The sequence below is a fragment of the Lates calcarifer genome, linkage group LG15 (assembly GCF_001640805.2).
Source record: "Lates calcarifer isolate ASB-BC8 linkage group LG15, TLL_Latcal_v3, whole genome shotgun sequence".
Taxonomy (NCBI): Eukaryota; Metazoa; Chordata; class Actinopteri; family Centropomidae; genus Lates; species Lates calcarifer.
In genome coordinates, this window is record NC_066847.1 from 12,233,539 (window position 1) to 12,253,140 (window position 19,602).

The window sequence follows — 19,602 nt, forward strand, 5'->3', positions numbered from 1 at the left end:
ACACTATCATCCAGCTCAAGATGTCTTGTGCATTATTTTAGGCTAATTTATACAAAATTCAGCCTAACATATTTAGAATATTTGGAAACTTTTGCCATCTTTGTAAGGATTTTTCATTAAATTCTACGGGGTTAAGCAACATTTGGCTGCACAGCATGAGTTTATGTGAGCTAAGGTGGGACAATGAGATTTATGTTAACAGAAATTGTGGAGATGAGTATGCACATGCACTGAAAGCCAGTTAAAAATCCATATGATGAAGGAAGACCCTTCAATGGCTCTTTTCTCATACAGTACTGTGCACTTGAATACAAACACAATGTGTTTACATACACTCTCATATAAACTGTTTCTCTCTTGATTACAATCAGATTAAAATTCTCAAACTGGTGCCACTTGACGGTATAAAAATGATATGTTTAACCACATTTGCGTACGTCATATGACATACAGTATATCTGTAATAAATACTTAATGATGTCTGTTTTCACTCTTGTCCTCCTTGTCAGTCTTGCACCATTAAATCATTCTGTTAAGGACAAAGACATCACTTTCAGTAACAAATAAAGGTGGAATGTAACTTACATTACTCAAATATTTTTACCGACCAACAGTGCTGTAGACAGTTTTGACCATTTGTGTCTTTGATGGGAAATAGTTCCCAATAGAAACATTTGAAGGTTAACATGCAACACAAACTGTCTCAGTGGCAAATACAAGCAGATGGGCAAATTAAAGGAGAAATATGATGAATCCAGCTGTTTCCATACGGGACGAGGACGCACATAGGAGCATTTTTGGTATTAGACAGCGCTCTCCACCACCATTATCAAAACACCTGAGGAAAAAAACCTGTATATTTTGGAGAAGTGCTCTCCGGAAGAATTCAGAGGATCTATAATGAAGAGGACTGAAGCTCTTGTGGAGGCTTGTGGTGGCACACTTTAACCCAGTTTATGTGGGTTTTTCCTTCAATTTGTCATCCGCCTTTACTTCAAAACTTGTGCAAATAAAACTGAAACCACAGTATGTACATGGCTCCATACGCTCCATTGATGAATGGTTCATGTTAGTAAAATGTTTCCTATGTTTACCAGAGTAAAGGGCAGAAATTCATGTTCTACATCTGTAATAAAAAAAAAAGATACTTTCTTTCCTTCACTCTCCGCTTCACATCCATTAAACTGAGCCATGAGCCACAGTGCAGTTCAAATAGTCATCCCTTGTCATGGCGGTAAACTCTAGCAAACTGTGTCGCCATGCTATGAGAGCAGTAGGAAAGGTGTGTAGTGGGTTTCTGTGGCAGAGGGACATGGTGTCTTATCTCCAGTGACTGCCAGCGACTTGAATTTAGCTCGGGAGAGGCTTTGAATAGAAAAGCACTGACCAGAAACAGAGGCAAAAATAAGACCTAATCCCCAAGGATTACTCCGGCTTACTGCCATTCTTACCCACTCACAGCACCTTAACCACACCCCAGTGAAAGGGATGAGGAGGGTTAATGGGGTAAAGATGGATGAGAGCGAAGGGGATAGAAGATAATAGTGAACACGGTGAATGAGTCAGCTGGTGCAGGAAAGGTGAGCAGAGTGAGCTGAAGAGTGGACACAGAATTGCATGCTGGGAGTTGACTTTGTGTAAAGACATAAAATAACACCATAAAGATTAAACCAAGCAAGTTCCATGCTACTTGCAGTTCAAACGGCGAATGTAGTCAGTAGAACACAACCTCAGTGATGGATCCTCTTACCTCTTTTGATGGGGGTGTCAGCGGGGGGCACGTCGGGCTCTTCATATTCCATAACTCTCTCGTCAAAACACTGGGTGGGCCTACAAACTCACCTCTCTCGCACACGCACGCACACACACACACACACAACCACAGACGGCTGCTAAGTCAGTAGGTTTTGAACACCAGCTGCCGCCATTTGACACAGTAGGGTAATGTATCAAAACTCGGGCTCATACTACCTGTTGGTTGTTCTTTAGCGCCCGGGCCGGCGCAGGCATTTGAAAACATGCACTGCCATCTCGCCTCCTCTCCTTCGCCGTCCCCTTTACAGCGGGTCCCAAAACTCCACCGTCATATTCTTTGACTTCCACTCTCTTGTCAGCCTCCTCTACTTTGCCAGTACACCTCCTCCTCTTGTGCGGTTGTTTTGAAATAATTTAATTCCCCCTGAGGCAGCAGCGGCAGAGAGGAGCGAGTGCAGCTGGACCGGCCGGCCGTACACAAGCCGTGCGCCCCGGTCCCCCCCCCTCCCCGCGCTCTCTGTGCGCCCTGACCATCCCAGGCTGGAGAGAGTTATGTCACCGGCCGTTACGTAATAGCAGCGGATCGGGTTTTGCTTTGTAGTGCTCAGTTGAGAAATATAATCCCATGTTGCTGCCACTAATTTCCGCCACACTAATCGAGAAAAATACAAAGCACAGAGGACACATTAAACTCCAATGCAGGTCTGGCCTGTTCGTGGCTATAAGGGATATAACACACTTAAATAAAATCCCTCTTCGTGGGTTGGTATAATTTTTAGTAGCTTGTTAGGACCACCTGCAGGGCTCTGTGCATGCAGTATACACAGGGGGGTCATTTTAATAAAAGTATGTGATGGCTCATTTAAGTTGAGGTTGGATTAAAACAAGTGCAGACACAAAGAAAACGATGAATAATCGATATGTCTTCTCGGTTTACATCATTGTGGTAAATCCCTCTCTAAGACATGGAGCTCACACTGCCTCCAGAAACACAAGATGAAGATGTGAGCAGCTAAGGAAGGAGCATTCAGGTACTAATGCACCTTTAAGAGCAGAGGTTTTGCATTTAAACTGTTACTTGAGTAAAAGTAAATTCTCTTATTATAAGAAAAATTTGCTTACTGATGCATTAATGTGTCAGTAGCATTTAATGGTGCTGCTGTCTATACTGCTGGTTATTTTAATCAACCACACTGCTTTGTGTAATAAGCTGCTATTAGTCTAGTTATTCTATCCATCAAAATGTGGAGTCAGTAAAAGAATCCACAACTATTATATCACAACATCAGCATCTCTATTGTAATGAAAAGTGTTTGAGTCCACAGGGTGGAGAGAAGAAAATCCAATATGACTGGTCGTACAACAATTATTTTAATTATCAAGTAGTGTTTTGATTAGTTAATTAATCATTTAAAAAAAAATGACAATGTGCTCATTTCAAGTTACCAGAGCCCAGTTATTTCTCTTTGTCTGAGCTACAGTCAAAACATGAATAAATCCTCACAGATAAAAAGCTGAGAACAAGAAAGGTTCAGTATTTTTACTTGGTTGATGTTCACAATTGTCTTTGATTAACCTACTGTAAAAATCACTAACTGATAAGTGTGCCTGCACACTACATTATGCCTATTTTGTTAAAGAAATGGTGCCATAGTACATAGTACATTCATAATGCCTATTACTAGACAGTCCCCTGCCAAAGGTAACACTTCATCAACACAAATTTAAAAGATAACTGCTCACTGTTAAGTCACCCCCAGTCAAACTGGTTATCAGCCAACTTCCGAGTTTGACAAGGGAACAACTAACTAAAGTGAAAATCAATTCTGGACATGCAAGAGTGGACAGAGGTTGTTGCAGGTGGTTTTAACCGAAAGTTGAGAACATGTGTCCCAACTCTGCCCCCCACACCCCCACCTGCTTCCTCAAACCCAACTTGACCACATGACTCTTCAGGGGAAAATAGAAAAAAAAAAAAACCACTGGTGTTCATTTGTCCTGCATCCGTCACCCAACGCATTTGCATGCATGCACAAACACACACACACGCACACACACACAAGTTTTCAGAAACTAAAGCAGCATTTCCATCTGCGTTTTTCTGAGGTTAAAGTGTGAGGGGCCCTCAGACGACCACTAGGCCTGTACTGTGAAGAGCCCATACACTGAAAAACCACACATCAGACCAAAATGTGTGAGAAGTGAAGTTTAGTGCATGCAGGGTTTACATACCCGTAACCAATAATTTACTTATAAAAAGTCACTCAGCAGCACCTGCTAATAAACAACACTTTCCTGTATTTAAAATGGAAACAACTCAAACAGTCACATTAATTTCAGCAAGTATCCAGACTTATCGGGCATTTACTTCGAAAAACATAGAAAGAGTAATGTTAAGAAATTAGTATCATAAGTGGTTTGTCAAATACAAGAATGGATTTAACCAAAAATAAATACATAACAGGACACAGGAATGATGCTTGAATCCAGCAGAATTAATTGTAAGATCTACATTAGATGTCACTGAAATATTAACGCCTGATGTTAAATTTGCAGGATGAAACGACTTCTCAAACTCATATATTTTCTTTTATGTCATTTTACTTTTGTTGCTGAGCTGTAGAGTGCCAGTTGGCTAGAGCATTCGTGCCATGGTCAATATAAAAATAAAAGAATGGCGTCTTCAACCCATAGTCAGTACAGTATATGTATAACCCAAAATCGTGCTCTATATGCTTTCAGGTGTCTGTGATAGGCATACTTTTTTAGCATCGTGGTCTGCAGTAGCTGTCACAGCAGCACAGATCTCTGTGATGTGGACAGTGTTACTTATTATGGCACACTGTGGCATGCCTCAGTCAGACCTGACTGTAGAAACATGTTCACAAGCGTCAGACTGCATGAAACAAACAGCCTATGAAGAAGATGACGATCGCAAACATGATGATTTTGGGTCTGACCCCAAAATCTCCACTGTAAGTCGTAATATTCTCATGGCATGAAAATACACACTCATATTTAAATATAACCACATACCTTGTGTGTCTTGTTAGCTGCAATGTTACAAAAACTTAATACGGACAAGGTTTAGAGTCAAAAACCTCAGTGTATTAACCAAAAAAAAAAAAAAAAAACAGGTAACAACACAATTTATAGTCCATGCTGCCAACAATTTCACTTGGTGAGAACCAAGTGAAACACATGATCTGTATAATTTAAACAATACCCTTCAGTAAGGCTTTATTGGAGGTAACAAAATATTCATGGTCAGTACATTTAGAGCAAAAATCTCACTCTAAAAAGCCCTAGTGTTACATAATTCCTTCAATACTGTATAAGTTGCAATAAATAACCCTTAACATTTAGTTCCATAAATACTGTTTAGATATGTACTGTTGATGTGTTGGTAACACTAAGCAGAGGTAATCGAGTAAAAGTTGTGTTATGAAGTAATAACATACTGACAATCAGAGATGCGTGAATATTAGGAGTTATTTAAAAAATCATATTTAGAGAAGTTATCTCTCAAAACACCTGGCAAATGAGTACACATCCCTGAAAAAATACTGCAATCCAATGATAAATTCACACGTTCGCACATTCACACACACACACACACAGAAGCCTCAGCTTGCTGACAGCGTTCGGGTGGTTGTGGTGGCTGGTGCATTTGTGTCACCCTCCCCGTAGAAGGTGGCTGACATTGATTGACAGGAACAGAGCTGCACGAGAGGCATGAAAAAAAAGACAGTGAAAAGACAGAAGACTAAAGAGTAGATATGTGACTAACTGAAAATATGTGACACAGAAATGTCCCATCAGATAGGCTGTGTTTATTGAGATGTACGTCACCTGTTGATTCAGTGTGCAGTTTGGAGCTGTCGGTGCTGGTCACTTTGCATGAAATGAATGTTTTTCTGCCTTCCTTCGTATCCAGAGAGGATTCAATCAACACTGTACTCCCCAGTGGGATGGGGCTTAAGACAAAACAACTGTTTGTTAAGGCAAACCGACCATGAATGATGATCATTATACAGTATGAGGATGTGAGTTGGGTTAAGGACAACACTTTGTACTCTTTGACTGTTCAATCCAAACGGCCCAAAGCAAATGTCTAACGATCCATGGCTGATCACAATGAGTGAACCGGAGCATTTGAGCTGCCATTGTAAGGCAAACACAACACAGGCAACTACAAAGATCAATGAACTGATTATTTACTTTGCACATTTAATTATCAATGTGATTTAATACAGTTACAATGTAAACCACACCAACTCTGGCTAACACTTGTGTAACACTGTCTCTTCTACTGTACTGCCTGAATGCATGCAGTCTTATGCAGGGACTCTCCACAGGGACTCTATCCCACCTAAACATGCTTGTAATATTCCTATAAACCCTGCACACCGCTCAATGTGTTCCATGTAAACAAATGTGACTACACAGACCCTAACATACAAGTATTTTACACTTTGGGAATATTTAAACTGAGCTACAAACAGTAATTTTGTTGGAATACAAACTAAATTAATTCATATTTTATATTTATCTATACAACAAATTCACTGGTGCATGTTAAAAATATATTATTTTCGTACCTGCGGTAGTTGATGTTGAGGTTTGCAGTCATAACAGGTCCAGAGAGTATGGTAGCGTGAGTCCCTGTCACAGTATCAATCATGGTGGCTATTGCCCCCCCATGGACATGTCTGGAAGCACACACAGTGTCACTTAAACATGAAATCCAAAGTCTAAAAGTGCAGTTTTCTGAAGTTTAAAGAATTAAAACTGGCAAATTTAATTAAATTGTTATTTTTTAATTCATTTATTTTTGGCATTTTGCCTTCATTGGAAAGCTGAGAGTATAGAGGCAGTAAAATGTGAAAATGTACAAAAGGTAATAATACTGTGCTTTTTTTCAGTACAGTTAAGTGGAAGTGGTACATAAAAACACAACAAGCACAGACATCAATACGTAAACCAGTGAACGGTTATCTCACCCTGGTGGCCCCTCCAGTAGGTGTCCAGCCTGGAAAATGCCCACACACCTCTGCTCCTCTTTGTTGTTAAACAGAACATACTCAAATGCAGCCCCCTGCTCTCTGATGTTGCGGGTAAAAAGACGAGCTTTGGACTGGATAATCTTACTAAGATACACTCCACCTGATGGAAAAAACAAACACAAGTGACTAGTTAGCAGCTACCACAGCAGCCCACAATAAAGCACATGATAAATACAGGTGCAAAAAGGGACTGTAGGGCATTTAAAATATTTCCCTCATAAGATTTAATGTCTCATAATGTATAATAAAAGTGTATAGTGTTACGTTTTTGCTCATGGTAGCTGGTGATAGGTTGTACTTGCAGGGCTGATACAATGTGTGTGCTGTTTTGAGTTGCATGACAGTCATGCTTTCAGGCTGTTTTGTACAACCTGCCCTGTGCAAACATAAGCCACTAAGCTGAGGCCTCAAAACCAATCATGAACAAACTCTGCCTGAGAACATCATTTAAACAGTAAATGTGCATGTATAATGTGTAGCAAACAAGCAGACAAAACAGACAAACATTACAGTGAAAGTGTGCACCTGTGGCAAACTTGAGGGAGCGATTGTAGCTTGGCAGTCTCTGCCAAGACCCCTCTTGTTTCTCTCCTCCCTCTGTCTCCACCTCACACTGGCTGTTGTAAAGCTCATACAACCGCAACATTTCTGGGCCCCACGAGGAGTTAGGCAGGCTGAAGTCCCGAGGCTTGGAAGATAAGAACGATGGTAGTGTCTAACCAACAGGGAAATGCAGAACAAGCTTAGTTAGTAGTAGTTAGGAGTCAACTGTGTCGAGTCAGGACAAGTCACAGGATTATATCAAAATGCTTTACTTATGCTCACATGCCAACAATTGATATGTAGGGTAAAATGACAATATATAAAGATTGTCATCCATCATACCGTTTATACTGAGGTCTGTGTCCCTTAAATATCTCTCGTTATATTACACTATTTGGGGCAAAACTGTTAATCGAAAACCTGCTTTATAGCATCACAGGATATAATTTGGATCAATGTGCCAAAAATAGAAATATTGAAATGTGTTTATAATATTCCTCCCCCTCTTGTTTGGAAATGAAGCAAAACATCAGAAAGACCTCTCAATATAATGTTGCATTATTTAGACATTTTTAATTGTTTTAAGTTCTACTGGCATCTTTAGATTTCTGGTTTTGTCTGACCAGAAGTCTACACCTAAAGATATTTGGTTTTCTAAGAAAAACATTGAATCCTCACATTTGAGAGGTTAGGAAACAGTACATGTTATAACTTATATTTGCTTAGGAAATTAATTCATTTACTGTTAATTGACTAAATGCAAGCATTCTATCACATGCTAACTGATTAACCCATCGCCTTGGTAAAATTTAACTTCTGGTAGTTTTTATTTCTACCACTCCTCTGCTGTGTTGAAGGGACAGTCACACTATTTACAACTGAGAAACACCTGGAGGGACAGAAAGGTGAGTGAAACCACCGAGTTCACAAAGATAACACAGGTAAAAGTCCCATTCACGAAGACCAGTCATTTCAAGCGCTTTCATCAGAACAGCTCATTCAACGTACCACCATAGTCCTGGACGAAAAAAAGGCAGGCGGATGGCTGAGTTGAGCCCTGGTGGCTGGGAGAGAGGTGAAGCTCTGAAAGCCTCTGAATAACCTACCGAGGCTCCCTGCCATCTGTGCTCTGTTTCAGATGATGAGAGTTTGAGTAGAAGCTTGTACAGACACTGACTCTGTCACAGCCAATGACTGATGTGAAGCCTACCGGCAGCACACGGCTATCCAACGGGTTTGCTAATTAACGTTAGCATGAACCGTAACAAACTACTGTCACTGCGATAAACACTTAGCTGCTTTATAATACACTGTTACCATGTTTAGCACACGGTCGTTTTCAGCCTGGAGAATGAAAACACGTCCTGCGGTGATTTACTACTGAAGTGTTTCCACCGGTGACTTTCATGTGTCATAACACATCCATGGTGTCATCACATCAACATCCGGCACGAGGGATTGTGGGTAAGGTGCCCCTCTACACCTCACATCGTGATTGGATGTTACCCGTAACAACCAGGTTCCCATGGCAACAAATACTATTTTTGAAAAACTTTATTAACATTAACACACTAAAAAACCATAGTGGCACTGAACGGGCAAAATAAATGTTTACTTAAGTGCAAGTTTAACGACTTTAAATCCCCGTATTTAGTGTTTATAATACGCGGTATACAAATATTCAATTAATGGTTTTTAACCATGGCCAGATAAATTATTTCATTATTTCCTATTTCCCCAGAAACTAACCAGTACTCTGGAACTGATATGATTAGTTGAGTTGGTTAGCAACAATTTTTGTAGCTGTTTAATCCTATGCTATTTGCAGCATATGATGGTAATCCATCTGTTAATTCATTTCTGTTTTCTGTTAATTACTTGAGAAACAGAAAAAATAAGATAGTAATTTGATTTTGATTTGAAAACAAAAAATGACCACTGTATGAGCAGACATAAGATGGAGGATCTGACATAGCTGATATATATATGTATATTTTTGAGTGAATGTATATTTTTTAAGTGATTAATCATGTAGACTAAAATGATATGTAGTAAAATTAGGGCTACATTCTTTGAAAGGTAAGAAAGGATGGTTTAGTTTGCTTGAAAACTGACTTGAGAGAAAGAATTCAGTATGATAACAGTATTTAGGACTAGTCCATGTCCTTTGTCTTTCCAGATGATACCAAACATGTTTTTAACAGTCACAAAACAAAAAATGTGTTTGTTTGTTTTAAACAATTGGTTACATGCACTTCTAAGTTCACTTTTTCAAGATGCTTCACACTGTCACTGTGAATCACATTTCATAAACATTTCATACTTGAATTATTTTCTAAATATCGACATTTATTTACACCCAATGTGGCCCTGTCCATATAAGAACTGATTGCTCTGTGTGCTTTATAAGTAACAGCAGTTTTTGACATTTAAAAAGTAATTCAAGAAATTATTTCACTTGAATTCACAGGTTGAAGCTAGATGAACTGATCAGTAATATTCAACCAATTGCTCATCAGATATGTCACTTATTCCTTTACTATGAAACTAGTTCTGCCTGAACCTCTGCCCTCAGATTCAAAGCTGCACCTATTTAAAGCCATTTTCCACAACAGTATTAACCATTTGATAGGGTGCTGGAGGTCAGCTTTGTGGGCTCAGACAGACCAGCTACACCAAAACTCCAAAAAGCTAGGGTTCAATGATAAAGCTGAAGAGGTAGGATGGGAAAAGGGAGAAAATGCACTCACACCGAGTACCTCCTCCTGCAAGTGAGCGGGAAAATTGCAGGGAGGCTGTCAATCCTTGTGTGAGCACTAGGGGGAGATAGAGGAACATGTCGTTGAACTGTTTTGTCTATGTGATCTATCATGTAGGAGATACATGATAAATCAGGAGAGAACACCAGAAAGCGTATTCGCCATGTAAGAATTTATTGTGCATAAATCAGATCCCATGAGGGGCAATTTCAGATTACTGTGGTTGTTTTATAGTTATAATGTTTGAAATATGTTTATCTCAGTTACAATCTATTCTGAGTGAGTGTTTTACTCAACACACAGTTTTCTCACCCCAACATGTGACACAATATGATATTTCCATTAAGCATTACCTTACTGTTCCTTTGTTCCACATATGGTGAACAAATTATCTGACACACAAGACCTTAGAGAATAAAGTGATGATCATGTTTTTTTCTGGTTGCTGGTAGACACTCAGGTTTCATCAGGGGAATGGCAATAGAACGCAGACTGTATATGCCTCAGGCAGGATGGCTCAGGTGCTACACAATGTAGCTTTACCGGTTCATTCAGGGGAACATATTTTTGGCAATGACTCTCCATAACACCCAAGGTAATTTTGTGAAGCCTATAATCGCATGTGTCAAAGTGTTTTACAGAGACAAAAGGACAAACTAGACCTACCCAATGCAATTACATAAAAGACATTAAATTATGCAACAAATTTCCCCACCCCCCAAGTCTGTGCCATTTGTTCTATGAATGAACGTACAGACTCTTTAAATCAACACAGTTTTTACTTTCTCCTATGAAGCAAGGATAAATGCACACTGTGTCCTCGTATGCATGGCCTGCTTCTTCTTTTAAAAGTTCACAGTGAGTGTTTAGTGTTTCTGAGTTGACTTTACTGTGGAGCTTCAGAGATTCCACACAGCTTCCTGTGAAATTTAGAAAAGAAAAAAAAACACAGTGTTAATTTACTGTGAGTGTGCAAAGTGCCGACGTGATAACAGCTGCCTTACATTTTACTTTTACAGCCATGAGATACAGATCAGACTGTTTCAGATCTTACCGTGCTTCTTCTTTGGTCGTATCTGCAAAAGCACAAATAGCTTTGTCTCTGTCCAAGATCTGCTGTTTCAAGCCCTGGATCTCCTCCTCTGCCTTCCTTTTAGCCTCTTCATGATCAGCTGAGGAAATTAGAGCATAACAGAGAGAAACAAATGTCACCACAGAGTATATAAAATGACCCTATCCATATTTAATACATTATAATTAAGGGATTTTAAATGGAAAATAAACTATAGCCTTTGCCAGTTGTTAAGGTGCAAAAATGTTCATGGCTGATCAGTGTTGTCAGACCGAGTTCCACCGGTTTCTCATCGTATGGCTTATGTAAGAGAGAAAGACAGTTATTCCAGGAATCCTGGTGTCTGAATTCTGCAGTGGCATGTGTAGATAGTGCAAGACTGACAGATCTCTGCAGCTCCCTTGTCTTTCTAAACATTAAGATGTGCAGAGACACATCACGGTTTGGCTCATTATCCTAGACTAGTTTAGGATTGGCCAACACTTTTAAAAGAGCTAAGCTACAAAACAGCAGCCTGTACAGCCACAAGTGGGAATTATTTCTGTTGGGCTCCAAGGAGTTAAGTGGTTTTCATGTACAGTAAACAAAGCCTATTTATCGCTTGACCAGAGCGTTCACTGCATGGTCCCACGCACTGAATGAACGTAGCTGAAGAGTGTACACTCCTCATGATCCCTGGCTACTGGAGCCTGAGGTCCTAGTGCCAACAATCATGCCAAACTCTGTTTAGAAATTGTATCCACTCACCAAAATCGCATGGTGTAAGAGCAGGTGCATAGGGCAGAGTGAGCATGATAATTTGAAAAGATTTCAAAAATTCGAAACTTAACTGACATTATCAACAGAATGCAAAGTTATGTTTCAAAGTGTTGATGTTATGTCAAAAATGCCTCAGTACTGTCTTGCAATACCACTTTGTACCTCAAGAGATGATAGTGAGTCACTGTAGTGTCCAGCTTTCCTCAGTCCAACAGAGAAGATGAGGAAGTAGTAACTGCCAGTAAGCTGTAAACCTATGCTGCTCTCATCCTTTCTCTCTAACATTCCTCCACTCTTTCCTCAAGCTCAGATATTGATAGTGTTGCTCTCCTTCTCCCTCTCCATCATGTTCCTCGACCCCTCGTAACTCTTCCTCCACTACACTGCCACCACTACATCTCCCTGTCTCTGTTGACTGTACATAACGATGGATGATGCATCTCCACAACCTCCCACAGCACAGAAATTAAGCTAAAATATTCCGGATATGGACGCTGCCATCTTGCACAGGCTCCGGCTTCACCAGCGCAGTAGTGATCAGGTGGTTGAGGTCCCAGCCATACACTCAAGCAAACCCAATCATAAGTCAGTCACAGCTGTCAATCATACCCTAACTACTTATAACCAATACTTGGATTTGTCCAAGTTGGGGGTGGGTGGGGGCGACAACGACTGAAGAGTGCATTTCCTTGTTTTTTCTACAATAGGACTGGACACTCCAACTTTCTGTTAATATGCTTCTCCTTATTTGTTTGGAGTATGAATTCAACAGTTGCCAAATCTTACACATAGCCCCTTTAAGTATCTGCCCAGAGCTGATCTCACCAGACCAGAGGTGAAACAAGAGGCTCCCTTACCTTTGACTTTATTCACAGCCTCTCCCACATCTGTCTTCTTCTTCTCAACATCTGCCTAATAAAAGGAATAGGTGAAAGTATTTGTCAGCAGTGGAGGCAGATTAATGCATGATAAGAAGAATGACGGTTTAAAAGAAACACAAATCTGTTATTTGTATGAAAGAGAATACTGAGGAACAAGCTGAACCTGTTGTGCCAAGTTCACATAGTCAACACTGTGTGCATCCTGAGGTGATGCCTTCCTGTGACTAATGCTTTGATTGTAGCTCATGCAAAAGCAGTTTGTGTGTGTGTGTGTGTGTGTGTGTGTGTGTGTGTGTGTGTGTGTGTGTGTGTGTGTGTGTGTGTGTGTCTTGCCTTCTCTGTGTTACACGTCTGCAGATATTTATCAAGCTCCTGTGATGATTTTTCAACCTCCACCTTCTTCACCTTTAGCTCATCCATCTTGGTGTGGACACCCGTCAGCGTCGTCTTCAGATCCTGGATCTTTACTTTCAACTCGACGATGGCTTCCTCTTTCCTCTTGACCTCCGCCGAGTTCTCCACCATGCGGGTTTTCAGATTGCGCAGGTTCAGCTCCTGGCGCACGGCCTGGTAAATCATCACGACCATCACAGCCAAACTCAGGCCCACTAAAGCAACCGCGAGCTTCATCTTTGGTTGAGACAATGTCAAAGACTGGATCGACGAAGGGGGCCAAGTGGTAGAGACTGCTCAGGGTCACTTATTGTGCATTCCGGATATCTCTATCCAACTGTGCGCGCGTCTCCCCTCCGAGCTCCTTCCCTCGGTGTGACTGTGGTGTTTGCAACCTGCTCTACCTGCTCAGCGAGCTGGGCGTGACAATCTACCTATTTCCTCCTTTGACTCAGGCACATTATAAACACTTTGAATGTATTTGCATGTTGAATTCCCTTGAATGATTTATGACATCAGATTCTGTATGGTTTCAACAGATGAGATAAAAAGTGAGCATTTGGAAATGTACTGGCCAAATACCATATCCACAGATGCAAATATACAAACTTAAAACCTTTGTTCTTCTTAGTCGTTTAAACTTTATAAGACACTGATGCAATCTACCCCATAGATTTAAAAAAAAAGAAGCTATTTCTTAATGTTTTATTACATCTCCCTGATCTGACTTGTGTCTTTAAACTTTAAACTAAGTACATTCACCTAAGTGCTTCTACTCCACTACACATCAAAAGGTATTAGAGTAGTTTTTCTCTACTACACTTATTTCACCGCTACAGTTACTAGTTATTTTACACAAGAAGAACATTGTCTTCTTACAAAAATGACTCACTATTATAGATTAAACTACGCAACAGTGCATAAAATACTTACAATTAACTGAACTCTGCCCAAAAACAAGATAACACGCTGCTTACACGTGAACGCATCACTAATAATGATCCAATAATACAAAAGCTATTTATTTTTACTGTTAATACTTTAAACACTTACTTACTTACTTACTGGAGTAATATTTAGAATGCAAGTAATTTTACAGTGGACAAAATTATTCGCAAGAATTAAAATCAGGCTGCTTTAAATGAGTCATATTTTTAGAGTGGACTTCAAAAACTGGTCTGCTCATCTACAATCACATTTCACTCGTTGATGATCAGGATGAGCAGGATATGGACAAGTGACACCTGTTCTTTGTTGGAAAACAGGCAGCAAGAGGGCGTGTTTGCATGGGGGACACCGCGCAGGTCAGGCCCTACACACAGCAATGAGTATCCAATCCAGAGGCGCAGGTGAGTCAACCTCCTGCGGTTGATTGATTTGGATTCAGGAAGCGCAGAGAGGTGTAGCCAGGGCGACGCAGAGAGCAGGTTTGTGCTCAGGGCCGAGGACTTTGCTGACTCTGAGTCTCACGTGGACGTTAAAGAAGCTGCGCTGTGACACCTTGTAGTAAGAGGAAGAATCATTGTCATCCATCACCAAGGATCAAACACAACTCACTAAGAAGACTCACACAGAAAGCTGAAAAATGAAAGTGCAAGTGTTGATACCCATGACAGTAGTCGTTTCTGTCGCTATTTTCGGGTTGATGAAAATACGGAAAAAGGAGAACGAGAAAGAAGAAAGACGGAACAGGTTTCAAGACATCAAGCTGCGGGTGACCAGCGATGTGCTGAGAGAGTATCAGAACGAGAAGGCAGAGACGCAGAACACGCTGGAAAAGCTTCAGAGTGATCGGAAAGTGCTGGATGAAGACGTGAACATGCTCCAGGTCAAAGCGGATAAGGCGAGGGGTGAAGTGGACATCTGCCGAGGAAACCAGGTGAAAATCACAGAGAGACATTGTTTGTATCAGCTTAAAGGGCAGTTAGACCTTAAACAAATGCAAGAGGAACTTGAACTTGAGGCCAGGTGAGGGAAGTGGGGGAAGAAAAAAAAAAAAAAAAAAATGCAAAAGTAAGTTATTTTATAACCGTTGCAAATAATTCGTCTGATTTGTCAAGCGTCATGTCAAGTGAACGCACTTGTCAAAAGAAAAAGAAAAAATACCCACAAAACCTGTTTCACCTGGTGGGGGGCGGAGAGCATATAATCACCGCCTGCCTGAAAATCAGGCTCGTCTTGCACTGTCAGAGCAGGGATTGCATAGGCCTGCAGGCATCGCTAAACCGCAGCAATACATGCTTTGCAAACTACTGTATTTATATTTATTTGTTATATGCTGTCAATTGATCTGCTCTCTCTGCTTGTACACTCTTAAGAAAAACTGGTTCTTCGTAAGTGCTCTGAGGCACTTTAGGCGCTCTGGAGAACCTTTTTATGCTAAAGAACCTTTTCTTGCTGTTTAAGGTGCTTTGGGGAACTGAATTAAAGAAAAAATTGAAATTAATTATACATGGCAGACCTCAGCCCTAATGGGGTCATATGCCAAATTTCCTTATTTAACCACCAAATTATTCCCCTTTGTTATCATAAACCTACAGCTGTTTCCACATTACAGTGATTTAAAATGACAATGAATGCATGAAAATGTGCAGCATCTGTGGTGTCAAGTAGAATATTAGCAGAGGACTGCTAACAGTCAAATGCTGGAGGAGTAGGAGAGGACAGTTATTGGTCCTGTGCCTGTGTGTGGTTTATTCATGGAGAATCAGATGTTGCATTTACATACCTATCATTTTTACACATTCCTCTACAAAGTGTATCTAGTGGTTTCACTGCAGACAAAAGTGATTCCTCAGCTTTTCTAATTTCAGAGCATCTGGAGAACTCCAGATCAAATTTCTCTTATGACCAAAGTGTCAGATATTTACTGTGGAAGTCAGAGGGAAATTATTGAAGATGTGTAGCTGCAGGATGTTAGTCTGTGCAGCGAAGATTCCTTTAACAAACTCATGTTTGTGTTGCTGAGAATTCTCTCCCATTTACAGAAATCTGTAAGAGATCAGCTGGCATCCACAGAGACAGAACTCAATAATCTAAAAGGTGAGTCATACTTTATGGGCCACGTTGTCCAAAGATGGTGTGTATTCATTAACTGTGAGAAGAGGCAAAGCAACATTTTCCATTTTTACTTAAAATGCATTTGGAAATATTTCTCTTCCAGTTGAGTGATGGGCCTAACCTTGCTTTTAATTTGTTTAACACTTTTGTCATGTAATATAGCTGAAACCAATAAGGAGACAGCCAGCTGGAAAACAGAGGTGGAAACACTGAAACAGAAACTTGCAGCACGGAGTCCAGTGTGTGACTTTTTGAAAAAAGACTCACAAGCAGTAAGGTACAGTAACTACTTTACTGCACTTTAAACATATTTATATTTCTGCAGAGTGCTCTCAGATCTCCAAAATCATTGTTTTTTTCTCTTATAGCAAGTTGTGTGGTAATGAAGTGAAACAGGAAGAGCCAAAAGCAGAGGCCCCTAAACCAGAGGAGCCAAAGGCAGAGGCCCCTAAACCAGAGGAGCCAAAGGCAGAGGCCCCTAAACCAGAAGAGCCAAAGGCAGAGGCCCCTAAACCAGAAGAGCCAAAGGCAGAGGCCCCTAAACCAGAAGAGCCAAAGGCAGAGGCCCCTAAACCAGAGGAGCCAAAGGCAGAGGCCCCTAAACCAGAGGAGCCAAAGGCAGAGGCCCCTAAACCAGAAGAGCCAAAGGCAGAGGCCCCTAAACCAGAAGAGCCAAAAGCAGAGGCCCCTAAACCAGAAGAGCCAAAAGCAGAGGCTCCTAAGAAGAGATGAGGATTTACAACCTGTGTTGTACAACATCTCAACACTTCATCTATTAAATAAATTGAAAAGTTTTTGATAGATTGCAACCAGATTCCAGCATACAGCTTCATTAGGTCAGTGTCTTATGTGATACAGGGAGAAGCCAAAAGCAGGACTATACTCACTAATTAGGATGTGAATGAATATTCCCTCATTCAATTTGTTATTTATTTTTATGTAGCACAGTGAAGATACATTTGAGTAGGGCATGTCTGTCTGTCTGTCTGTCTGTCTGTTTGTTATAGGCTATCTATAGGGACAAATTTCAGACTATGCTAAGTTCCTAATAAGCAGAATAGCGGAATAAGCAGATTTTGGGGTCAGTGGTTAAGGTTATGGTTAGGGTATGTATCCACCCATCTGAATCTATATAATGTCCCCAAATGTGACTGAGAGTGCATATTGGTGTTGGTGCCAAAATGTATAAATGTAATAAACAGATAGTTTGTGGTGGCTCGGGTCAAAAGTTCAGTCATGTTTGTGGTAACTGAAAGATAATGTGAGAAATAGAAAGTGTAAGAAATCACTGGCTAAACACAGGAGTGATGTGATGTGGGTGGACCTGCAGGCTCCCACTGTAAATTAACCTGAAACCATTGTCGCCGCCTCTTTAGCTTCATTTATTCTGTGTTGATAACTTGCTGAACAGCAACAATGTCTGTCTTCCATAATTCAGTCTGGATTTGCAGCACTAAAAAAATAAATGCACAGCTGTGAACTGACTGTTTTTAAAAAAGAGGGTTTATATGTTGTCAACATTGTACTCGATTGTACTTGAATGTAAGTTAAATTAAAATAAATCTTTTCCAGTAAAAGTAATTGTCTTTAATTTAATCAACTATGTTTTGGGGGGATCTAAAGTAATAGAGAGTGATTACCTTTGACAGGTAAGTCTTGTACAGTCCTCTTCATACTGACAGTGGTGGAAGAAGTATTCAAGTCGTTTACTTAAGGACAAGTAGAAATACCACAGGTTAAAGTCCTCTGTTCAAATTCTTACTTAAGTAAAAGCACATAGGTATTATCAGCTAAATGTACTGTAAGTATCAGAAGAGGTGTTCATTATGTAGAACAGCCTCATGCAGAGAATTATACTGTTGTAAACATACACACTCATGTAGACAACATTTTATTAACATTTTATTATATTATATTAAACATGGTCAATGTGGAGATTTTACTGTTTTATAGACTGTTACAGTGGCTGAGTCTTCTTGCCTGGTCACCCAAATCTAAACTCGACTTCAAACTTCTTCCATTTAACAATCATTGAGGCCACTGTGCTCCCCGGAATAATTTAAATAATGATAATAGATAATAATAATGAATAATTAGAAATGGTTTTATACCCGTACCTCAATCTTTTTCTCACCAGAATTTTATCACGGGGATCTACAAAGAGTTGTGTGTTTCCACTTTATCGTTACAGCTTATTGAATGTAGACTGATGTGCAAAAATGGCCATTTTATCCATTTATACTTAAATCTACAACACAACAGAGTTTGTAAAAAGTGAAGTACAGTACAGTACAATATATATCACCTGAAAGTTCTGGTTCACTTGAGCAGTCATCGTTCTGTAACACCTATCAAGACTCTCAGTGGCTTGATCCCCTAATTCTGTAGCTGTTTTAGGAGCTTTCAATCTTGGACTTTACCCAGTTGTCATGAAAGGGTTGATGTTCAAATTTCCTTCTCTTTTCCTGAGAACTTTAAAGATTTTAAATCCACATTGGCAAAAATCAGAAGAGGACTGTATTTTGGAGGCTGTAATTTGTGCTGCTGTTGAATTGTGTTAAACTAAGACGTGTTTCTAATATTGTGTCACCCCATTTATATCAAAGGGTCGACCAAATATTAGAAATTCCTTTGAGAATAACACCACCACCACAATTCAGTTGAATCAACACCTCACTGGAACAGATTCAACAAAAAATAACATCTGAACATGTATCATGAAGACTGGATTTCCTGTTGAATGTCATTTTTAACTGGGTGTAGGCTTCCTCATAAACTGAATGAAAATACTGTCACCCAGTACTCCTGGCAGGTTATGTGCTTTCCAGGTAGTGTGTCTTTGCTTATGTACAACAGTACAAACAGATACGCACACACACACACACACACACACACCACACTGGTCTTTCAGGATAGAAGTTACACTGCACACGTTAGTCAGGGTGTGAGTCTGAACAGACATAAGATTGTGAAATATTAACATGTATCCTGGTTGTACAGGTAATGAGTAATGCAAGCAAACTGTGAGACAGATAGTGGAGAGAGAGATGTATAACACACCACACGCTGTAAAATGCAAATCTGCTGCTCACAGGCTGTAATTTTGTTGTAATATCTTGAAGTCAATTATTTGACTGCATGTAAAAGGGATTACAAATAGAACCAGGTGGACAAACAACCAAAGAGACAAAATCCTCCTCTGTGTCTTTTCACTGTCATTGTTCAGCAACACCATGTGTACCATATGTATGTATGTATGTATGTGTATATATATATATATATATATATATATATATATATATGCAGTTATGCTT

General features: G+C 40.0%; 4 protein-coding genes across 13 annotated transcripts in view; 1 reads left to right on the forward strand and 3 right to left on the reverse strand.

Moving 5' to 3' along the window:
• The window catches only part of rorc (RAR-related orphan receptor C), a 19,171-nt gene extending 16,910 nt beyond the window's left edge, over positions 1-2,261 (reverse strand). For 2 of the 5 annotated variants that reach the window (XM_018686195.2, XM_018686193.2), the window contains exons 1-2: positions 1,972-2,261; positions 1,751-1,889 (exon numbers count right to left, since the gene is read on the reverse strand). In XM_018686195.2, coding sequence (XP_018541711.1) covers positions 1,751-1,802 — 52 coding nt within the window. In that variant the 5' untranslated portion in view covers positions 1,803-1,889; positions 1,972-2,261. The remainder of the gene's footprint in view (positions 1-1,750; positions 1,890-1,971) is intronic. The other 3 variants (XM_051075961.1, XM_018686194.2, XM_051075960.1) reach the window with 3 other exon arrangements.
• Positions 2,262-4,969: 2,708 nt separating this feature from the next.
• Positions 4,970-8,809, reverse strand: them4 (thioesterase superfamily member 4). 2 transcript variants are annotated; one of them, XM_018686101.2, is made up of 7 exons: positions 8,682-8,809; positions 8,373-8,493; positions 7,347-7,536; positions 6,759-6,921; positions 6,357-6,467; positions 5,608-5,732; positions 4,970-5,477 (listed from the first exon to the last, which is right to left on the reverse strand). In XM_018686101.2, the coding sequence occupies exons 2-7, from the start codon at positions 8,484-8,486 to the stop codon at positions 5,431-5,433; spliced, it is 750 nt and encodes a 249-aa protein (XP_018541617.1). In that variant the 5' UTR covers positions 8,487-8,493; positions 8,682-8,809; the 3' UTR covers positions 4,970-5,430. The 2 variants fall into 2 exon arrangements, with proteins under 2 accessions (XP_018541617.1, XP_018541618.1); XM_018686102.2 differs by lacking the exon at positions 8,373-8,493.
• Positions 8,810-8,903: 94 nt separating this feature from the next.
• On the reverse strand, positions 8,904-13,629 carry si:dkey-87o1.2 (uncharacterized protein LOC796684 homolog). Its single transcript, XM_051076198.1, has 4 exons — positions 13,169-13,629; positions 12,812-12,866; positions 11,178-11,295; positions 8,904-11,043 (listed from the first exon to the last, which is right to left on the reverse strand). Exons 1-4 carry the CDS (start codon positions 13,463-13,465, stop codon positions 11,010-11,012), a joined length of 504 nt encoding a protein of 167 aa, XP_050932155.1. The 5' UTR covers positions 13,466-13,629; the 3' UTR covers positions 8,904-11,009.
• Positions 13,630-14,519: 890 nt separating this feature from the next.
• zgc:174935 (uncharacterized protein LOC796019 homolog) lies at positions 14,520-17,865 on the forward strand. 5 transcript variants are annotated; one of them, XM_051076194.1, is made up of 5 exons: positions 14,520-15,107; positions 16,216-16,270; positions 16,451-16,565; positions 16,657-16,942; positions 16,973-17,865. In XM_051076194.1, the coding sequence occupies exons 1-5, from the start codon at positions 14,814-14,816 to the stop codon at positions 17,018-17,020; spliced, it is 798 nt and encodes a 265-aa protein (XP_050932151.1). In that variant the 5' UTR covers positions 14,520-14,813; the 3' UTR covers positions 17,021-17,865. The 5 variants fall into 5 exon arrangements, with proteins under 5 accessions (XP_050932151.1, XP_050932153.1, XP_050932152.1 ...); XM_051076196.1 differs by having other exon boundaries at positions 14,522-15,107; positions 17,003-17,865; XM_051076195.1 differs by having other exon boundaries at positions 14,522-15,107; positions 16,657-16,912.
• Positions 17,866-19,602: the final 1,737 nt, after the last annotated feature.